At 57.5% G+C, this 19,319-nt stretch overlaps 6 protein-coding genes across 6 annotated transcripts; 3 read left to right on the top strand and 3 right to left on the bottom strand.

Annotated features, from left to right (window-relative positions):
* Nucleotides 1–328: 328 nt before the first annotated feature.
* Nucleotides 329–1,166, top strand: VDAG_01944 (50S ribosomal protein Mrp49; the record flags this gene model as incomplete). The annotated part of the gene is made up of 3 exons (XM_009657973.1): nucleotides 329–373; nucleotides 523–629; nucleotides 719–1,166. 3 exons carry the CDS (start codon nucleotides 329–331, stop codon nucleotides 1,164–1,166), a joined length of 600 nt encoding a protein of 199 aa, XP_009656268.1.
* Nucleotides 1,167–1,302: 136 nt separating this feature from the next.
* Nucleotides 1,303–5,231, bottom strand: VDAG_01943 (ubiquitin-protein ligase E3A; the record flags this gene model as incomplete). The annotated part of the gene is made up of 2 exons (XM_009657972.1): nucleotides 1,303–2,429; nucleotides 2,492–5,231. The coding sequence occupies 2 exons, from the start codon at nucleotides 5,229–5,231 to the stop codon at nucleotides 1,507–1,509; spliced, it is 3,663 nt and encodes a 1,220-aa protein (XP_009656267.1). The 3' UTR covers nucleotides 1,303–1,506.
* Nucleotides 5,232–7,131: 1,900 nt separating this feature from the next.
* VDAG_01942 (GTP-binding protein SAS1) lies at nucleotides 7,132–8,219 on the top strand. Its single transcript, XM_009657971.1, has 3 exons — nucleotides 7,132–7,336; nucleotides 7,496–7,763; nucleotides 7,828–8,219. The coding sequence occupies exons 1-3, from the start codon at nucleotides 7,307–7,309 to the stop codon at nucleotides 8,154–8,156; spliced, it is 627 nt and encodes a 208-aa protein (XP_009656266.1). The 5' UTR covers nucleotides 7,132–7,306; the 3' UTR covers nucleotides 8,157–8,219.
* Nucleotides 8,220–8,856: 637 nt separating this feature from the next.
* On the bottom strand, nucleotides 8,857–10,127 carry VDAG_01941 (uncharacterized protein; the record flags this gene model as incomplete). Its single annotated transcript, XM_009657970.1, has 2 exons — nucleotides 8,857–9,706; nucleotides 9,773–10,127. 2 exons carry the CDS (start codon nucleotides 10,125–10,127, stop codon nucleotides 8,907–8,909), a joined length of 1,155 nt encoding a protein of 384 aa, XP_009656265.1. The 3' UTR covers nucleotides 8,857–8,906.
* A 1,232-nt stretch (nucleotides 10,128–11,359) lies between these two features.
* On the top strand, nucleotides 11,360–13,630 carry VDAG_01940 (AFG2 protein; the record flags this gene model as incomplete). The annotated part of the gene is made up of 1 exon (XM_009657969.1): nucleotides 11,360–13,630. One exon carries the CDS (start codon nucleotides 11,360–11,362, stop codon nucleotides 13,628–13,630), a length of 2,271 nt encoding a protein of 756 aa, XP_009656264.1.
* Nucleotides 13,631–14,369: 739 nt separating this feature from the next.
* Nucleotides 14,370–17,282, bottom strand: VDAG_01939 (suppressor of Mek1; the record flags this gene model as incomplete). The annotated part of the gene is made up of 6 exons (XM_009657968.1): nucleotides 14,370–15,178; nucleotides 15,229–16,545; nucleotides 16,595–16,656; nucleotides 16,732–16,816; nucleotides 16,909–17,026; nucleotides 17,166–17,282. The coding sequence occupies 6 exons, from the start codon at nucleotides 17,280–17,282 to the stop codon at nucleotides 14,370–14,372; spliced, it is 2,508 nt and encodes an 835-aa protein (XP_009656263.1).
* Between the last annotated feature and the right edge of the window lie 2,037 nt (nucleotides 17,283–19,319).

Here is a 19,319-nt window from a genome sequence, read left to right as displayed (position 1 = left end):
ATCTCGATGACAGCGCTCGGTGCATTGCCGGTGATGCGACTGTCTCGTCTTGCCAAGAGTCGTCGGGGGTATTCGAAGTTGGAGTGGTTTCTGGAAACTTTCTGAGGAGGAAGATCACCCCCCCAAATTTCTGGGTGAACTGACGCGCGATAGATCGCATTATCTTATCTTATCCGGATAAGCCCCGGCTCGCCCCGAATCATCACGACCAATTTTCTAAGAGGCTCCTCTGACACGCGACTTCGACTTTGAAGATAGCTGCTAGCTCCAAGGCACGAGGGTACTCGAACATCATTCGGATACCAACCCCCGCAACCAACTCCTCACAATGGTCGGCACAGGCGCAGCGTCAAGGTGGCACAAGCTCCGGGCAGTACGTTACCAATTGCCCCAGCACCGTAACCCCTGATCTTTCTATCGATTTCGCAAATGCTAACCTTCTTCGCAGCAAGTATGAGGCCCCCCTCTCCCGTACCGAAGCACCCTGCACCCAGAAACCAAGGTACTGACCCCCGAAACCAGATGCTCAGGATACGCCACGGCCCCGGCGCAGCCGTCATCCCCCCAACGGTGACCCGAATCCACGTCGAGTTCGCAAAGACATACAACAACGGCCACATGGGTCCTAGGTGCGTTTCCTCTTCTCCTCAAAGGAAAAGGAGGGGAAAAGGTCCCGCAGCGCGCGTATGATGGATTTTTTCTGACGAGTGGCCCGCAGGCGGTTCTGGCGCGACATGCTCCCCCGGCTCAAGTTCCACAATCCCTCGATCCCCATGATCGTCAACCGCAAAGACTCAAATGAGGGCCCGGCCCTGCTGTCCATCTATCTCTCCGACGCGGCCGCCGCGGGCGCGGAACCCGCGGTGCGCATCCAGCCGCCCTCGTCCGGCATCGACACCTCCAAGGCGGCGCCGCCGGCCGCCGACGAGCGCGTCGTCAAGATTGACATGAAGAACCAGCGCTCCGAGGAGATTTTGGCGCGCTTCCTCGCCGAGACGGGCGCCCAGCCTGTCCTGCCGACGCCCGAGGAGCAGGCGGAGATGAAGGAGGTCGAGGAGATGGAGCGCCAGGGCGCCGTGGACAGGAAGAAGCAAAAGGCGACGATTGACGAGAGGAATCGGGAGAGGGACCTTCTGAAGAAGGCCAGGGAGTCCGTGATCGACTAAGCTTGGGCGACTTGTGGACAGCCACGGGCAGCAATCATGTTTGTATCAGTATTGTAGATGTACGATTTGTGGGAGAACATTTCGAACCATGGCCAGCATCTTGCCATACGAAACACCGATTCGAGTTTACTGCTTGGCTCATGAACAAGGTCAATTCATTGGCTGTATGCGAACCTCACCCTCAACGATTGGTACACATCGGATCCTGCGTGGCAGCCAAAAGTTATTGTTTTACAGACGAAGACATCCCTTTATGCGCTCTTTGCGGTATCCTTTGCCTATTCCTGACTCCCATACGCCATGACAATGATGAAAGTTAGTTGTTTATTCGCTGTGCCGCTTACTTCAAGCCAAAACCTTCGCTTTCGTGCACAGCCGTCCAGAGCATATGCTCCAATCGTTCTTGCGAGCCGTAACGGCGAAGAGACAGCATGTTAAAACAGGTTCGAGCAATGGGATAACGTTCTTCGTCCTCTCCGAGGCAGGATATCTTGATCGGAAGGAGCGCAGCGCCCATAGCGGGTATTCGGTCACTTCCGGTAATGAATGACAGAAGCTTTCGTTGTTCTGAAGGTTTGGCGCTCTTGAACGTGTCCCAGAACCAGCCGATGACAGGCTCTGTACCATCAGGATTCTTAGTGCCCCAATTGTCATACTCAGCTGCAGCTCGGAGCGAGTCGATATCAAGAGCTGTGTCCGAGCCCCGGACTAAAAGCTCAATCTCTTCCGGCCGGAAAAGTGACAATGCGTTGCCTCCACAGACGGTATAGAAGCCGCGCTTGAACGGCTCAAATTGCCGGGTGACTGCGTGGTCCAGCAGGTAGCGGACATAGCAGTCTACGAATTCTCGTCGGTTTGCGTTCGTGACAGACTTCCATTCACCTCCTGGACAAAGGGGGACCTGAAGCACTGTCCCGTACTTTTCAACGGGGACAACAAAGTCGAGGCCAAATGTCTCCTCCACGTCACCATCGTAATCAAGCAGCTGTTTTAGGCCTGCAGCTAATCGTGGGCGCCACTCAGCCAAGTCTTCAAGGTTATACGTCATGACAGGACGTGGGTGCGCAGATGATGGAATTGAGGAGATTGGCGCCGCAGCGAGCAACTTGCGATATGCGAACGGCGGAAGCGCCACATCCAGAATGGTCGAGTTGTAGATGGCAAGCCCAATGACCACGCCCACGAGGAAGAACTGATCCGACGTCTCGAAAGAATTAGGGTTGAAGTAGCAAAGCTGTGATTCCTCATCGTAGGTGAACAGGCCTGACAGCTAAGTTAGTCGTGGTTCGAGGCGAGACGAAGGTTTTCTCTGTAGTAATACGTACCGTGCTCCGGGTTGAACACCTCACGGACGAGGAGAAGAAACCATTCTTTGCGGAGACCGCCTGCATCGTAACCCTCCTCGCCTCTAAATTCGATGCGCAGGCGCTTCTTGATGTCTTCGCCACCGCTACCAATCACCTCGCTCACAGCAGCCAGGCTGTCCTCCACCAAGCAGTCACGGCGTACGTCAAGCGTCAAGTGCTGCGTGACATTCTTCCGTGTCATGATACTATCGAAAAAGGCATCCCGCGCCTTCGTCGTCATTTGACGGCGGGCATCGTATTCCAGAATTTGAGACTTGGCCCAAATGCTGAGTAGAAATGGGTACTGACAAAAGGCAAATTTGCTCCTCTTCGTCTCCCACGCCTCGAAATCAGCAATCAAGTCAGCATAGTCTATCATGCTGTTGTAGAAATCGCTGGTTGGCAAGACTTGACCAAACACTTGGACACCCTCGCGCAGGACGACGCTGGAGTTACCCAGCATGGTTGCATCTGCGCGTCTGACTCCCAAGGTGTTATTGGCAGCGAACAGTAGAGCCAAGACGCGTGCGGCAGCTCTTATCTGCCAATCGTCATGGTATACCATCTTCTTCGGCTGCTCTTTCGGCTTCTTTTTTGATGAACTCGACGTCCCGAGAGCTGCATGAAGCGAGGCTGCAGACCGGCCGGTGCTCATGTTAGGTATGAGACCGTCAATGACGTCGACCTTGGCTTCATACTTTTTCTCGTTCTGGCGAATGAGTCGAAAGGTGAGGAAACCGCTTGTTAGGTCCTTAATTATGGAGAACCTGGATTCGGGGTACCGTGCAAACCATGCAATGAGGTGTGTATGACATGAGTTTGAGGCATTCGACATGAGGCCGAGAATCCGTTTGATGACCCCAGAGTGTTGTCCTGAGATTGGGCCGCCTCTCGCATGAGTTGAATCACTCCCGTTCTTGCCGCCTCGTGAGCCGCCCGTCCCTGACTGCTTGGAGCCCCGATAATATGACGGTATGGCATATAACAAGGGGTTTTCGAGCAATATGAGAAGGAATCTCATGTCTTCGGGGTCGGTTAAGGCACGTCCAGGTCGTTTGAGCAACATTTCGGTTACTTTGAGCAAGACCCTTTGCACTCGTTCTTGCGCTGCGAGCAGAACGTCTTCCAAATCTTGGAGTGCGGCGGCGGATAGAGGCTCGAATGCCTCTTCCTGATACAGACTGTCGTAAATTGCAGTCCAAGACTCTGCCGCATTGAGCAATGTAGCATACCACGAAGCGACCTGGTCCCATTCGATTTGAGGGCAACGCATGGAGACAACTGAGTGCGCAGCCTCTGAAGTCTTGCGTCCTTTTGATTGCGCATGCTGCTGAGACTCTCTTTGGTTCCCTGTCCACCACATGCCGTTTTCCGCAAAGTTACCGAGCAGCAACAGCTTGGGATCAAGATCAACCAGCTGCGATTGAGATTCGGCACACCTGGGGTCGGATCGAGGTACGGCGGTTTGTCGTCGTACGTTTCCACCCTTTGGTTCAGGCGCAAAAACTGGCCGTGTTGCGTTGCCAGTCGATTGTGTCGGGAACACAGGTTGGGAATCATCACTCTCCGGTCGGGCAGTGTAGTGTGGACGGCTTGGAAGAAACGATGAGTTCACACACTGCAGCGAGCTGAAGCATGACACGAGATAGTCCTCCAAGGGCTTGAAAAGTCGCTTTCCGTCGATTTCGGGCTGCAGAGGTGCAGCAGGACGGATGCTCTCCTCTCCAAAGATGCTGTGCACCAATGGACGGGCCGGATAGGAGGATGAGTATGATCTTGGGGACTGTTGATGATGGCTTTGGCGAAGTGTCGGTTGCTCGCTGAACATGTAAGTTGCAGGTTCCTCCTTCTGCGTTCTCTGTGACACAGAATTCGGTGTCGTGGGATTCGTAGCTATCCAATGGCCGATCGAATGATCATCCTGATCGACGGGCGAGTGCGGACGCCCTGACGACAGCCCTCGCAGCTTCTCTGCCGCTTTTCCTTGGCGCACGACCTGGACCAGATACTCCTGAAGGCAGCTGTGAACTAATGACTTTGTGTGCTCCAATGATATCTCCTTGGTGCCGCTCTTGTCGACTGAGCGGGCGGGCTGATCCGGGGGCGAGGACGAGGACGAGGTGGCAGGCTTGGCGCCCCGGAGCCACTGCGGGACGCCACCAGACCTATGTCCGGCGTGCTCCTCCGGGCTGAGGTCGTTGACGGTGACGCAGACGGTGCACTTGAAGACCTTGAGATCTCGCGGCCAGCGCACGAGGGAGTTGCAGGTCATGCAGTTTCCGGTGGCGAAATCGCGGTTGCCTTGGCTCATGTTGCCCCTTGTATGTGTCTTGGCTGCGGATCGAGTCACGGGCGGGTCATTGTGGGAGTCGTCGGAGTCGTCGTCGTGCACCGGGCCTGGACGCTGCTTCTTCTTGCTGGAGAAGAGGGACGGGAAAGGAACGCTCATAGACCGAGAATGGGCTGGTCGACGGCGTGGTCTGGAGGGGTGGATATCAGATTCGGAAGAGCTCGAGTCAGCGTTGGCCTGAGAATCCTCAAGGGCGAAGTCGTGGCGAGAGAGGCGCGCCAGCTCGCTGGGCGGGGCATTGAGCGAGGTGTTGTGCAGGCGGGTGACAAAGTCGTCGGATGGACGTCGAGAGGGCTGGGGAGCAGGTCGTCGAGGCGAACGGGGCGGCGGTGGAGGTGGTGGACGTCGGGGTGGCCACGGAGATGTCATGGTCGCGACTGACTATCCAAAGTGAGGCAGGCGCCTGCCTTACCGGAGGGTGCTTGCCGGACGCGGACGGAGGCGTGGGGACGTGGGCGAGGGCGAGGGGCACTTGCAGCTTCTAGCACCAAGCAAGAGCATCGAGAACAACTGCCCCTTTGGCAAGTCGTGCATCAAAATGAATACTCTGATCGTTCTCGTGCAGTGCTACTATACAATGCTGTGGAAGGAGGAGGAGGGAATTTGAGAAGGAGAGGGAGAAAGGGGGCGTGTCCACACAGACGTCGGCACCGACAGCTTGGGTTCTGTGGGCTGAGTGTGGTATGAGGCAAGGTAGCTGTCTCGAGACTAAGGCAAGGGCGGGTAGGGCCGTCAGGAATCACGACAGATCCGATCGAGCTAGGCGGATGGAAGAGACGATGTGGGTAGACCAAACGGAGGATGATGTCGAGGCTGGACTGGAATGCAATTGCTGGAGTAGGCGAACGTCTCGCGTCTCGAGATTCAAGCGGCCGGGCGTGAAGAATGCAAGGCGGTGCCAGGGGAACAGTAGTGATATGTCTTTGTTGAAGGTGGCCCAGGCATGCGAGCATGGATGCCAAGTGAACAAGCCATTCGGTCGTCGGCTGTCGTGCAGGTTGTGACACGGGATTTGAGGCCTAACGATGTCGTCCGGCTGCCCGTGAAGGAGGAAAAGGTGGTTGTTCTCATCCACCTGAAGCTCGTATTCGATGTCGACGGGGGACTCGAAAGGTTATTGCGAGCGAATCATATACCAGGCCTTGACCTCTGGTTGGTACCGACTCCGTGTTCCTGCATGCCTTCAATCGAAGGTCTGTCCAGGGGGGATGAATGTGTCACACACAGCAAGAGAGCCAGAGAAGCGGGCGACGGGAAGTATAGGGCAGACGAACGAGCAGGAGTCATGACAATGGGAGCGCGTGGAGGCTTTGCCAAGCGTTACGCAATGCAACAGAACATATCGGCTTAGAGAAATGATGGTCCAACAATAAAGCTTGGGGCCGGGTGGTGATTGATTCAGGGGACTCGCCCACTAGAGGCGCCTCCCTAGAGCCGAAGGCAGAGGACACGCGATTGGGAGGAGACCCCATGTTCCAGACCCCCGCAGCGGGACATGGGACTTGGTGAGCTCCAGGTACCGTACCCTGCGTAATGGATCCAAACGTGGCTCTCTTTGCATCGGCACCTGCAATGAACCTACCACTCCCCCCCCTGGGAAGCACATGGCCGATGCAAGTATCATCCTTGAGCTGGCGTCTACGGGTAAAGAATGGAGAGGCTACCCAAACGAGGAACTGGCAGCCATATTACAGCTGTAGGAGCGATGCTGCTTGGTACAGGATCTCCGGTAGTCGGAAAAGGACGCAAAATACAACAACTACACTTATAACGTTGTGATGGTCGCTCTGGGGAGCCACCGCCTGTTTGGTTCTCGGCCCCGACGGAAAGAATCAAAGTCAAATGGCCCCCTCAAAGGCGTTTCGATGATCTGCAAGTTTTGTCGCACCCATGTGACAACGACTGCAACGGAGGGAGGGAGGGTCGTCGTGACGGACAAGCAATGACGTTGTGTGGCTGAGGATGTGGCGATTCCTGGTCCCTGAAGAGTGGTGGCACAGAAGCCTGCTGGAAGGTAGGTATCTACCTATCAGGTAAGTACGGGTATGTAGTGGTGTACCTAGTGGTGGTGGCCGCTGGCGCTGCTGCTGGCCCCTCGCGGGCTCTGCTGGCTCCTCGCTCCTGGCTCATTTTACGCCTGGAGGCACTACCGCACCTGACCTGCACCGAACTGGGGAAACCGCCCGCGCTACGATCAATCAAGCAGTCCAAAGTCATCCACCAGCCCGTCAATCCCATCCCACCGCACTGCACCGCACCGCTGGCCTTCGACACCTTCGGTTCTGGATCTGCCACGTCCGTCCCTCCGCGCGACAACCACCGAACATTGAGCACCGCCTTTTTGCCCCTCTGCCATCACCAATCCCGATCACCGACTGATTTTTTTTTTCCTTCTACGACACCCCTCTTACTTCTGAACAGAGCACCCTTCGACCACCGCCAACATGTCGAGTAACAGAAACTACGACTTCCTGGTAGGTGGCCCCCTTCCAGTCTGTCCGCTGCTACCGGATCACGCTGCTGCCCTTGGCCCTCCCGACTCAACAACAAGGGCGACGACGACGACGACGATGACGATGACGACGACAAGCACCCGACCAGACCCCTGCATCACCAGCTAACACGACGCACAGATCAAGCTCCTGCTGATAGGCGACTCGGGCGTGGGCAAGTCCTGCTGCCTGTTGCGCTTCAGCGAGGACTCATTTACGCCGTCATTCATCACGACCATTGGCATCGACTTCAAGATCCGCACCATCGAGCTCGACGGCAAGCGCGTCAAGCTGCAGATCTGGGACACGGCCGGCCAGGAGCGCTTCCGCACCATCACCACCGCCTACTACCGCGGCGCCATGGGCATCCTGCTCGTCTACGACGTCACCGACGAGCGCTCCTTTAACAGTGCGTTTCTGCTGCCCAGTTGCTGTTTCTGGGGTTTCCATTGCTGACACTGTCCTCCGACTAGACATCCGCACCTGGTTCGCCAACGTCGAGCAGCACGCCACCGAGGGCGTCAACAAGATCCTCATCGGCAACAAGTGCGACTGGGAGGACAAGCGCGTCGTTTCCACGGAACAGGGCCAGCAGCTCGCCGACGAGCTCGGCATCCCCTTCCTCGAGGTCTCCGCCAAGAGCAACATCAACATTGACAAGGCCTTCTACTCACTCGCCGCCGACATCAAGAAGCGCCTCATCGACAATCAGAAGAGCGAGGCCGGTGCGGGCGGCGCGTCCGGGGGTGCGGGCGGTGTGCCCATTGCGCAGGCGGGGGGCAGTGGTGGCAAGTGCTGCTAGACTGGGACGGCCTCTCGTGAGTGAAAGCTGGGTCTGCGCAAGGATGGCGACGGGGGTGACTGTTTTGGTTGAGGCTCGGCGGCGAGATGATCATGGGGCAGAGGCAGATGATGGTTGGGCGCCGGCGGAGAGGAAGGGAACTGGTACGCCGCCTAAGGCGCCCGAACAGACCATGCACATACAGCACTCCGGAAGGGGCAGCAAGCATACCGGAGCGAGCGACAGCGGCGGCGGCGGCGGTGGTGGTGGCGGTGGTAGCGGCGACAGCGACTCGACCGGCGGATGGAGAGGGAGGTGTGCCCGGTTCTTCTGTTGAAAGAGCCCCCGAGTCTTTGGTCGTGTCATCATCATCCGTTTAGAGAGCAAATATCTGGTCCGGAGTTTCGGGTTTTTGTTTTTCTGTCCTCTTTTTTTCACCTCTCTATTCTGCCTTATTTCCTTTACTGGGGTACATTCAGCTTGTTTTTCCACTTGTCGCGCGTTGTGAGTGATTCGCCGTATGACTGGGATTTAGCATTTTGTGAGTCGGATCATGGAGGCGGCTCTTTTGACCCGAGTAAGCTTTCTCCTCCCTGTTCATAGGTAGAAAGGTGTAATTAGGCTTCAGAGTGTTCAACTGCTTTTTTTTTCAGGAACGATGGCTGCATCTCATGATGTCGCGCACCACACATGCGAGATGAAACACGGCACATGCACACACGAAAGAAGCTGGGTATGATTTGTTTCCAAGGGGTATCTCAAATATCCTTCTCACCACGGCACCGCCACGTTGGCCGTCACGCACTGCCCGACGCGGCCCTTGTCCCGACCCTGCCGGGGCGGCGACAGCGGAAACTCCCTCCTGTGCCACGACCTGGCAAACCGCCGCGCCTCGTGCACGTCCTTGAAAGAGAGCACGAACCGCGCTGATTTGGCGTGCGTCTTGCCCTTGGGGTCGTCCGTCGCGGGCGCGTTCGTCATCGCCGTCTCTTCTGCCGCCCGCTGCTCCGCCGTCTGTGTCTCGGTCGTACTCTCGGTAGCGGCTTTGTCCTGTTTCTCCTTTTTTCTCTTCGTCTTGTCGCGTGGTATGCTGCCATTCTGGTGACTGGCAGAAGACGAAAAGGCCTTTTGCGCAAAGTACGGCTGCATCTCAAGCACGTCCCACGCCAGGTTCCTCTCCTCGCCGTCTCGCCGCACGAGGCCCCAGAACGCGGCCGGCGGCAGGGCACCGCCCTGCAGCGAGACGACGACCCTCTGCGCGCCTTCGACGGACTTCTCAGGGGCGGGCAGCGTCTTAGCGAGGGTGAAGGCGCCGAGGCGGGCGGCGGTGCTTGGCGGCAGGGCGTAGAGCTTGAGGTTCAGGGGCGCCGGGGACGGGGGCGCCAGCGTAAAGGGGGGCATGTCGTCGGCGGGCGGGGCCGGGGTGAGGTCTTGCTTGGCGGCGTCGACGCGGGCGCGGCTGTAGAGCTGCTCGGCCTCGCGCTGGTAGGCGCGGGCGGCGGCGCGCGAGGTGAAGAGGATGAAGTAGCTGTCCAAGGGGGCGAGGGTGTTGCGGTCGTGGAGGTGGATGACTGCGTCTTGTCAGTTTTTGACTGTTCACACGAGACAACAATAAACACGGTGAGAAGCATATGTACCCCTCTTGATGGTCGTGTTCCAGCCTTGGAGGTGCTCGCCCTTGCGACCGATTCGGTAAAAGTCGGCCTCGGCGAGATGCTTGCTGGCATTGGACAAGATGAGCATCGCCGGCATCTCGTCCTTCTCCGGGCGAGCGTTGATGCCTTCTTCCTCGCCATGGCTCTGTGCCTCGAGCCACGCGCGCAGATCATCCTTGCCCAGGAGCTCTCGCTGAATGGGCGGCTCCTTGGCCAATATATCGTCGCGTGGGCGTCTCGGTCGATCGGTCCTCAAGGTCTCGTGGCCGGCACCGGCGTCTGGAAACATCTCCTTGAAGATCGAGGGTTTGCCCTTCCTAGAGGGGCTGCCGCGCATGGCGGAGGCGTGAAAGGGGCGGTGATTCAGCCATGGTCGGAACAGAGGGCGAGGCAGGCCAAGAGGAAGGCCGGGGGTTCGAGGGGGCATCCGCGCAACTGCGATGCTGCTGACGAGGGGCCGCAGCGCTCTGGTATCAGCCCATTGCATGAGGGCAGTTTGTGGCGGCTGCGGGGGCGGACGGCTGGATGAAGGACGTGGTTGACACGGAGGTTGCGTTGAGGGTGAGCTCGAGAGCTCTGGGGAGAATCACGAAGCTGGACTTTTGCAGCGTGGAACCGGAGCGGCAGTGAGCACAGACAGCTCCAGCCGATTGGTTCCAGTGCCAGGTGCGGCTTAGCAGAGCGTGGACCCTTAAACCAAGTACCAGGTACCGTCCCTACCCACCTAGGCACCTACCTGCCTTAGGTACCGTACCTTACCTTGCGTACCTAGGTACCCAAAGAAACATGGGTGAATCATTGTGGTCCTAGACACGCTATAAGTAGTGAGCCGTGTAGCTCATTACATACCTAGGTACATGTAATGCTGTGAACTCGCCATTGTCCCGTAGAACGCACTGTCAAGGGTTTTTTCCATTCCCCCAGAAGACGTACGATGCTAGTAGGATCGTAGGTGTACATGTATCTACCTTTTCTGCAGTGCCTGGCTGGATGATGTGCACAGGCGAAAGCCCATGATACAGGTGGGCAAGCAGATGTGAGCTGGTGTCAATCAGGCCTGATAAATCAGTGAAAGTCATTTTCTGCATCACACACGAATCATTCATGTATTATGCAATACATGACAGCTAAGCGAAACCGATACAGAAAGCTTCCATCACTAAGGTACCTTAAGGTACTGCTATAGTTCCTCTGCACGAACATGCACCTGCCCTCCAGTGTCAGACAGGCGCTGTCTCGAGGCAGGTGGGGCACCATAGCGACTGCCCCAAACGGCGGCTGTGAGAGGCTGCACCAAACCAGAATTTTTAATCGTGCACTAACCTGTTTTGGTCGTCAACTCACTTCAGATCATGAAGGAAATGGAGAGAGAAAGCTCGTCGGAAGTTCGCCGTTATTCATCCACCCAAGGCCTATGCCAAAAGCTACCGTCATCGGTGCTGGGTACATGAAGCTGTCTGTGCTGGGTTTTTCTGCTGCTCACGGGTCCTTCTAGAGCAGCGCCTACACAACTACCTACCCTCGGCGCACAATATATCTATAGGCGCATTTCCTCCATCTCACACCATCATGGTCACCAGCAAGGAAGTCACAGGCAAGGTCCGACCCGTTGGCACGTGGGACCAGAGTCAGGAGAAATCGAGCCTTGTCGGCGCTGCCCGTATCTGGATCAACAAAGACACACTTATCCTTCTGACGGGAGGCGTTGAGAGCACAAAAAGATGTTGGATCGAGAGGACTGCCCCAGCCGCCGCCCTCGATGACGATGCCGAAGCGTCCAGTACCAAGCCCGTACGTCGACAGGCCGTCCTTTCATGCCTGCTCGACAAAAAGGTGCCCCCGAACGTCTTCCTCACCACCGATGCCTACCGGGAGGCGGCCGGCCTGAAGCTCGGCGACCAACTGTCCATCAAGTTGTGCGACGAGTCTTCTGTTCCCGCAGCCAAAAGCATCGTGTTGGAACCCCTAGATGCTGTTGCTGCCAAGGAAACACCCAACTGGGAGCACGCCGTCTGGTTTCCCCTGAAACGCGCCGTCCACGTCTTTCCCGGCATGACGTTCGACTGTACCATTGCCACGTATAAGAAGAGGTTCCGTGTGCAGAGCGTCAACGCAGAAACTGACAACATCGCCGCCTGCTCCGATGATCCCCCTACGATATCCTTCCGCCAGCCAGTGACCGATACTCACGTGGCACCAACCAAGCTCGTCGTTCCCGACATCCCAGGTCTGGCTGCTGAGAGCAAGAAGCTCAACGATTTCCTACGGGGATTCAACGCCCCCTTCTTGCATCCTCGCCATCGACGCTCCTGCGGCATCGCCATCCATGGCGGCCACGGAACCGGCAAGAGCAACCTGCTCGACGTGGTCGCCGCGACCAAATGGGGCACCGTCTTTCGCGTACAAGTCCTCGACAAATCCAGCACTGTCGAGGAAATCTTCAAGCAGGCCAAGGCGCAACGTCCCAGCATCATACTCATCGACGATCTCCACGCCCTCATCGGCAAAGACCGCGCCAACTCGAGCACCATCATCTTCAAGCTCGGCCAGCAGCTCGACGAACTGGCCGAGGAGGCCAGGACGCAGGGGGCGTTACCCAAGGTCGCCGTCATTGCTTCCTGCAGCGACTACCTGACCGACATGCCCGCCGAGCTCCAACGGTCGACGCGGTTCCAGCTCAATATTGCGCTTCCCATTCCCAACCTTGCCGGCCGCGAGCAGGTCCTCCACACCCTGTCCGAATCCATCGCGCCCGAAGAGCGGTCCGAGCTGGTCGCCTATCTCGCGAAACATACCCACGCCTTCAACCCCGCAGACCTCGACCGGCTCATGTCGACGGCAATCCATCTTCTCGAGACGCGCATCGACCCGGACCAGCAAGGCCACGCGCTGTTGTCGACGCCGTACGTCACCCGGGCCGATCTCGACGCCGCCCTGCGCTGCACGCGCCCAACGGCCATGCACGACATCAACCTCAAGCCGCCGACGGTCCAGTGGAGCGACATTGGCGGCCAGGACGGCCTCAAAAAGGCCCTCAAACGCATGATCGCCCTCTCGACGACCACCGACCCCCGCGTCCGCGCCCTCATCATCAACCCGCCCAAGGGTCTTCTCCTCTACGGCCCCCCCGGCTGCTCCAAGACCATGTCCGCCCAGGCCCTGGCCACCGAGTCCAACTTTAACTTTTTCGCCGTCAAGGGCGCCGAGCTGCTCAACATGTACGTCGGCGAGTCGGAGCGCGCCGTGCGCGAGCTCTTCCAGCGCGCGCGCGAGGCGGCACCCAGCATCATCTTTTTCGACGAGATTGACTCGATCGGCGGCCAACGCGCCGGCGGCAGCGGCGGTGGAGGCGGGGGAGGCGGCGCGGCGCGCTCGCAGGGCAGCGTCAACATGCTGACGACGCTGCTGACCGAGATGGACGGCTTCGAGTCGCTGCCGGGCGTGCTCATCCTGGCGGCCACGAACCGGCCCGAGGCCATCGACCCGGCGCTGCTGCGGCCGGGCCGGTTCGACTCGCTCGTCTACGTCGGCATGCCGACCGAGGCCGGCCGCGAGGCCATTCTGCGCACGTACATGGGCAAGGTGCGGTCCGAGCCCGGCATGGACTTTACCGAGCTGGCGCGCCGCGCCGACGGCTTCAGCGGCGCCGAGATGAAGCAGATTTGCAACATGGCGTCCGAGCGGGCCGTCGACGAGTGCCTCGACGGCATCCGCACGGGCGACGACAGCATGATCACGTTCAGGGATATCGCCGGCGCCATGGAGACGATGCCCAAGGGCGTCACCGCGGCCATGCTGGCAGGGTATGAGAAATGGGCCACGAGGTTTTCCAGGCAATGAGGCTGTTATGTTGATGAGACGGCAATCTCCCCAAAGAGGGGGCGTAGACAGTTTTCATGCACGATACCTAGCAAAAGCATACACACCTGCCATGAATGCGCACGAATGGAGTACCAACAACGGATGGAATTATCAAGGGTGCCTAGTGACCAAAAATCAAGCTTCTGCCAGCCTGATCCAGATCGAAGCCACCTCGTTACAGATGGGGTATACGCAGTTCGCTTCCACATCACATGCACCCCATACAACCATCGTCTCCAGCGCGTCCCATCCGTTGGTCTCTCCGCAGGGGCGGCGGCACACACAGGCCGCCCCCGCCTAACCACCCCTGATCATCAGCGCTGGCCTCCGCCAGCTTGCCCGTCGGCCATGAGCCACCCGCGCTCCTCTCGCCGCTGCAAACTCCCACGAGCACTGTCACTCGCTTACTCGCTCAATTTAGTTTCGTCATTCTCGTATCGTGCAAAGGAACAAACCATGTACGAGAGAAGAAGGATGGAGGGAGGGGGAGGAAGCGGGGGAGAAGAAAAGAAATTGAAGAAGAAAGCCTGGCACCCGTTAAAAATAAGTACCGGCAAACGCCGACCCCGCCCAGCCGCCGAAGCAGACCCGCCGTATCCGGAAATCAAACATGCGACGGACGTCGAGAGAACCTTGGGTCGGTCTGCCCTTCGACGTCCCGCGATCGTGTCCCTTAGCCTGCTTGTCCTTGGTCATGCCGAATGAAACAATAACGCCCTCATGATTCGTCGTCAGACCTCGAGTTGCCACCAGTCTTGACCGAGGGAGAAATGTTGATCGAGATCTTCCTCGGCGCGCTGGAAGGACTTGACCTGGTGGGGAAATCCTTCTTTCGCTTCGCCATGCTTGTTGACGACGCGACGGACGCGTTCGAGCCTGCGGAGCTGCTGTTGCGACGCTTGTTCTGCATCAGCTTGCCCAGTTCGTCCTCCTCGTCCTCTTCGCGCCGTCGCTTCTCCGATAGCCGCTCTGGTGGAGCGACGGCAGGTGGTGTCGATGGTGGCGTTGCATCGGTCGATTTGGTCTCTTTTGATTCGGCGGGCGGCGTGACGATGGCGTTCTCCTGATTCTCATCCGGCTCATCGTCCGAGGGGTAGTCAACCAGGGGTTTTGACTGTGGCGTCGCGCCGTCTCCGTTTGTCGTCGGTTTGTCCAGCGCTTTGCTCTCGGGGCCGTCATCCTCGTCCAGGTTGTCCCAGTAGTCCACGTCTTCCTTGTCGAGGTAGTAGTCCATCGTGCCTGCCTGCGTCTGGTCGAATCGAAGAACAAGCTCGCGAAACGTGTCCATGTAGCTGAGAGGGATCATCTGCTCCCGGTGGTTTTGCACCAAGTGTTTGACCAGGTCCTTGACATTCTCCTTCTTGATGAACTCAAAAAGCTCGAGGCAGGCGGAGCTCAAGAGGTTGTCCCGGGGCATGGTATCGTTGAGCACATCCAGCAATGGGCCAAAGATATTCTTCTCGGTGAGATGCTTGATGTAAAAGTCGTCGTGAGACCCAATCAAGCTTCGGAAAAACCGTATGCCAACTAATCACGTTAGTATGAATATAACAAACAGGTTTGGGGTGGACTCATACCAAGCTGCAAATACTTCTCAGGGCAGCTGAGGAGTTGGGCAACACGCTGTGCGATATCGTTCTGCAGGACAAAGAACTTGCTTCGATGCAAGTGTTGGCGAATGAAGTAACCGAGAACCTCAATGAGGTATGTGAACATGGAGGCCTGTTGCACGGTAAAGTTCATATCTGTCCGACCCTCCAACGCCATGAGCGGCCTGAACAGTTTTCTCGCTGAATGTTCGTAAAAGTTGGCAAGCAGAAGCTCGTGGTTGGCTTCTGTCGCTTGCGGTAGACGCGTCTTGCCAGGGAACTCGCCGTTGGCCCGGGCAAAGGCTTCCTGTGCCTGAACGGGCGGACCTTGGTCGAGCAACACTCTCAGAGCGTCGGCAATCTGAGATCTCACCCCAAGATCAGCCTCGACGAGGAGGAGATCCACAAGGGAATCGGTGAGGAGTGGATGGTTTTCTTGGATCTGGCGGTACAGTGTTTGCCGAATCATGTGAGGGTCGTGCTCGATCATGGCCGCCAGAATGTCCGTTGCGCCGACCCGAACACCGACATCGGCTGAACGCAGCCCAAAATTGATGACCTGCAACAGGCCATGTGCGATAAAGTTGTTGTACAGCGTCTGGCGCGCTGGGGGTTGCAAGTTCTTCGCAATAGAACAGCATTGTTGGATGAGCAGGACGGCGTCCTTCTTTCGTGACTCCACCTCTGCCCCCCTGAAGATGCCAAACAGCTCATTGAGGTAACCCGCGTTCCCTTGCAGATGCTGTACGATGTCGACTTGGTTGAAAAAGATCAGAGAGTTGAGGACGGAGAAGGTAGGGTCATCGAGGATGCGGGCCAGGACGACGTCCTTGAGATATTGGAGGCGGTGAGTTTGGTGGATCTTCCGCTCTATGCCTTCGTCTCGAATAGGCACCACCGACTTGTAGCGACCCCGGTTGCCGAGCCAGTGGCGGTGATTAGCTTTGTGGCTGGGGAAATCCGGGTCGTATTCAAGGGCGCCAACGACGCCGAGGAGACATGCGTCGGATACTGCATGTTCGATAATCGAGGTGTCGTTGAGAAGGATAATGGTTTTCATAATGTTGCACAAGCGATGCAAGTCGGTCAGGCTTTCGAGGTCCTCGGCCATTTCGACAAGTGGGGTGAGCTTGCCGATGTAGTCGTCGCTCATGATAAACTTGGCCAAGGCGTCGCGGCCGTTGGCTGTCTGGTTCATCACGCGCATGCATTGCTCGATTTCGGAAAGGTTCTTGAGATCGGCGGTGGGCATGTGCACGTTGCTAGGCATGTCCATGGCAAGGTCGTCTGAGAGGCTGTCATCAACTTGAAAGACGTCAGCAAAATCCAAAGGGGTGCTGTGCAGTGGTCATACCGGGCGCCCCGGATGCGGGAATACCACCGTGGAAGGTCGATTGGATGCCGCTGATGAACTTCCTGTGAGTTGACATGGCAGGTCAGTAGATGTATACGACAATGGCGCGACGCCGAGGGCGCGGCGATGGCACGAACCAGATCAGATGGCAGCCCTCTGCCTCTTGAAAAGAGAGCGCCATGTCAATGCCGCTGCTTGGCTCGGTCCACACTATCAGGGTTTCTATGGGAGTAGGCAACGTCAGCGACTTGTGTCGGATGGGATAGGGAGACGGCGCGGGGCGTGGGAGATGCCGATGTGACTTTGCGACATACCCTGCTGCTTCTGGAAGCCATCCTCCTTGCAGATCTTGGTCTCAAGAAGTAATCGTTCGGGCTGGTCTTCGGACTCGACGTAGACGCGAGGGTCGCGTGGATGGCCTTCTTCGGATTGCTGCACATGCCCATTGATCAGTATTTCGCGGTAGCAAGGATGAGTGACGCGACGGTGGGTCAAGCAAGGACGAAGAGGCCAGCGACCCGAGCAGAGGAGACGAGACGATATGCTATGGGAAAGCCATGACGTGACATACCTGGGTAAAGGCAGCGGTACAGAAGCCGGTGCCTCGGTCAAACCAGTCATTGTTACGGAGTTCGTAGACCTTGACGCGCTTCTTGTCCGTCGACTGATGAGGCACGGATTGTGCCATCATCACGGGTTCGACGTCCCCCTCAATGGCGACCCTCGGCTGATAACTAGTGATGTCGGGGGCGAGCTCTAAATGTTGCTGAAGAGATAGTTCGGCTTCTGGCTGGCTAAGGATAGTGAGCGCCACTTTCCCAGATGTGCGCCGCAAGGTTGGCGCGTGACGACAGGAGGGGGGGAGGTGGAGGGACGAGAGGACAGGTCGGTTGGTTGATCGGTCGGAGAGTCGGAGTCGGGGTTCTGGGTTGAGGTTATGGTTCTGGTGTTCTGGGGCCCTTCAGCCAAGGCCAGGAGCAGGCGCGCGGGATTGCCCTCCGATGCGTCGCGACAAAGGCAGGCGAGAGAGGGTCGTGGCACTGTCGCTGTATGACGTCGACCGACTGAAGAGACAGAGACAGAGACAGAGACAGAGAGAGAAGAGGGATGGCGCGGCACGTCGAGTGCGTCGTGTCGTGGGAGGTGCAATCAGAATGCCATGAAAATCGGAGGCGGGTGCGGATGCGGATTGCGGGCAGTGGTCGCGCGATCGACCGTCGGACAGATTGATAACAACTGCCACCGGAACGAAAGCAGCAGCTGAATGCCGCAGTGGACCCTGTCCTGGCTGGTCCCTGAAGAAGAAACCAGAGGGAAAGAAAATGAACAAAAGAGCGGAAAGAGCGCGCGGTAGAGGTGGAATGGCGGTAGGGCAGCGACTCGTGGCTCGAGGATGAAGCTAGCGCGGCGCAAGGTTTGGGCTGTGATGTGACCAAGGAAGAAGTTGAGGCTGGCCTGGAATGCACTGCGGACGAAGTGGGCGGATGCGCGTGATCGGGTGGGTGGCCGTGGGTGGCACTTGCCCAGTGCGTCTGTCCCCAGACAAAGGGCAGGACCATCCATCCGTGGCAGGTTGTTTCCTCTGCGTCCTGGGTGCCTCCTGCGTGCCGAGGTGGCCTGGCCTGTGCGGGTCACACAGCTGGCAGAGGCATTTACACCAGCGGTGGGCAGCTGGCAAACGTCATTCGGCGCCTCGTCGCCTTTCTTTGCCCAATTGGAGGTCGTTCTCGGAAGGCGGCTCCCCATCTGCTGGACTGCTTCGGGCAAGCGCTCGTCTGAGATTGCCGCCTCCCGAAAGGCTTGATGCCTGATGGATGCTGGATGGCACGCCTTGGGATCGAATGAGCCCCCGAAATAAACCACGATCGTTGCCTTGCCCTGGTCACCTCAAATTGACCATGTCCGCCAAGATCGACAAAAAGCCCATCAATTGCGGTCTAACAACATCGTTTTTCGACAAGAGAAAATTGGAGGCTATCTTGTTTCGATTTTAAGCGCTCTGCTAAAACTCCCGAGCATTCACTGGATTCTGAGCCTGCTGCCTCGCAACACACACACATACACACACACGAACGACATTGGACTTTCGGCATTGTCAATATTCACCATCAATGGAAAATCCCATCAACATAAACACCTCCAGGTCTTCTCTCGACCCCTAGTCCCTCGAGCGAGAAACCGGCCGGACAACACGGACTTGGTCCAGGCACAAGCTCAGGCCTGGGGCCCAGGCTACAGGTTCAAACGGATACTAACTTAGCACCCACGTGGGACTATGTCCCAGACTTCTTCCAGTCCATCTGCAGCTAGCAGCTTTCCATCTCATCGCCGGAACAGCATTGGAATGCCGATCACACTCACAAAGTTTACCAAGTGCAGAGGCCCGCACCATGCCCGCCCCATCCATGGTGCTGGTAGAGTTGGTGCAACGAAGCCACTGCTTGAATAAGTCGACAAACAAAAGCACATGGGCCCCAAAACACCCAATCGTCAGCGAGACCAAGGATCGGACCAAGGACGGGGCTCGTGCTAGGACCACACATCTTCCCTACCCGCATTTTAGACGCAGATCATTTAGAGTCTTCTCCCGTTCTCGCCGCTTGCCATACATGCAGCGAGCAATTGGGCCCGACATGTACTTCCTGCGGAACCTCGGTGCGACGCTCGATCCATGTGATCGTTTACAGGATCGCAATGCAACAATAATAAGCATCGCATGCGCTCA

This window comes from Verticillium dahliae, genomic scaffold, assembly GCF_000150675.1.
Source record: "Verticillium dahliae VdLs.17 supercont1.3 genomic scaffold, whole genome shotgun sequence".
NCBI lineage: Eukaryota > Fungi > Ascomycota > Sordariomycetes > Glomerellales > Plectosphaerellaceae > Verticillium > Verticillium dahliae.
Note: the sequence above shows the minus strand (reverse complement) of the source record. Positions and strands in the feature narration are given on the sequence as shown.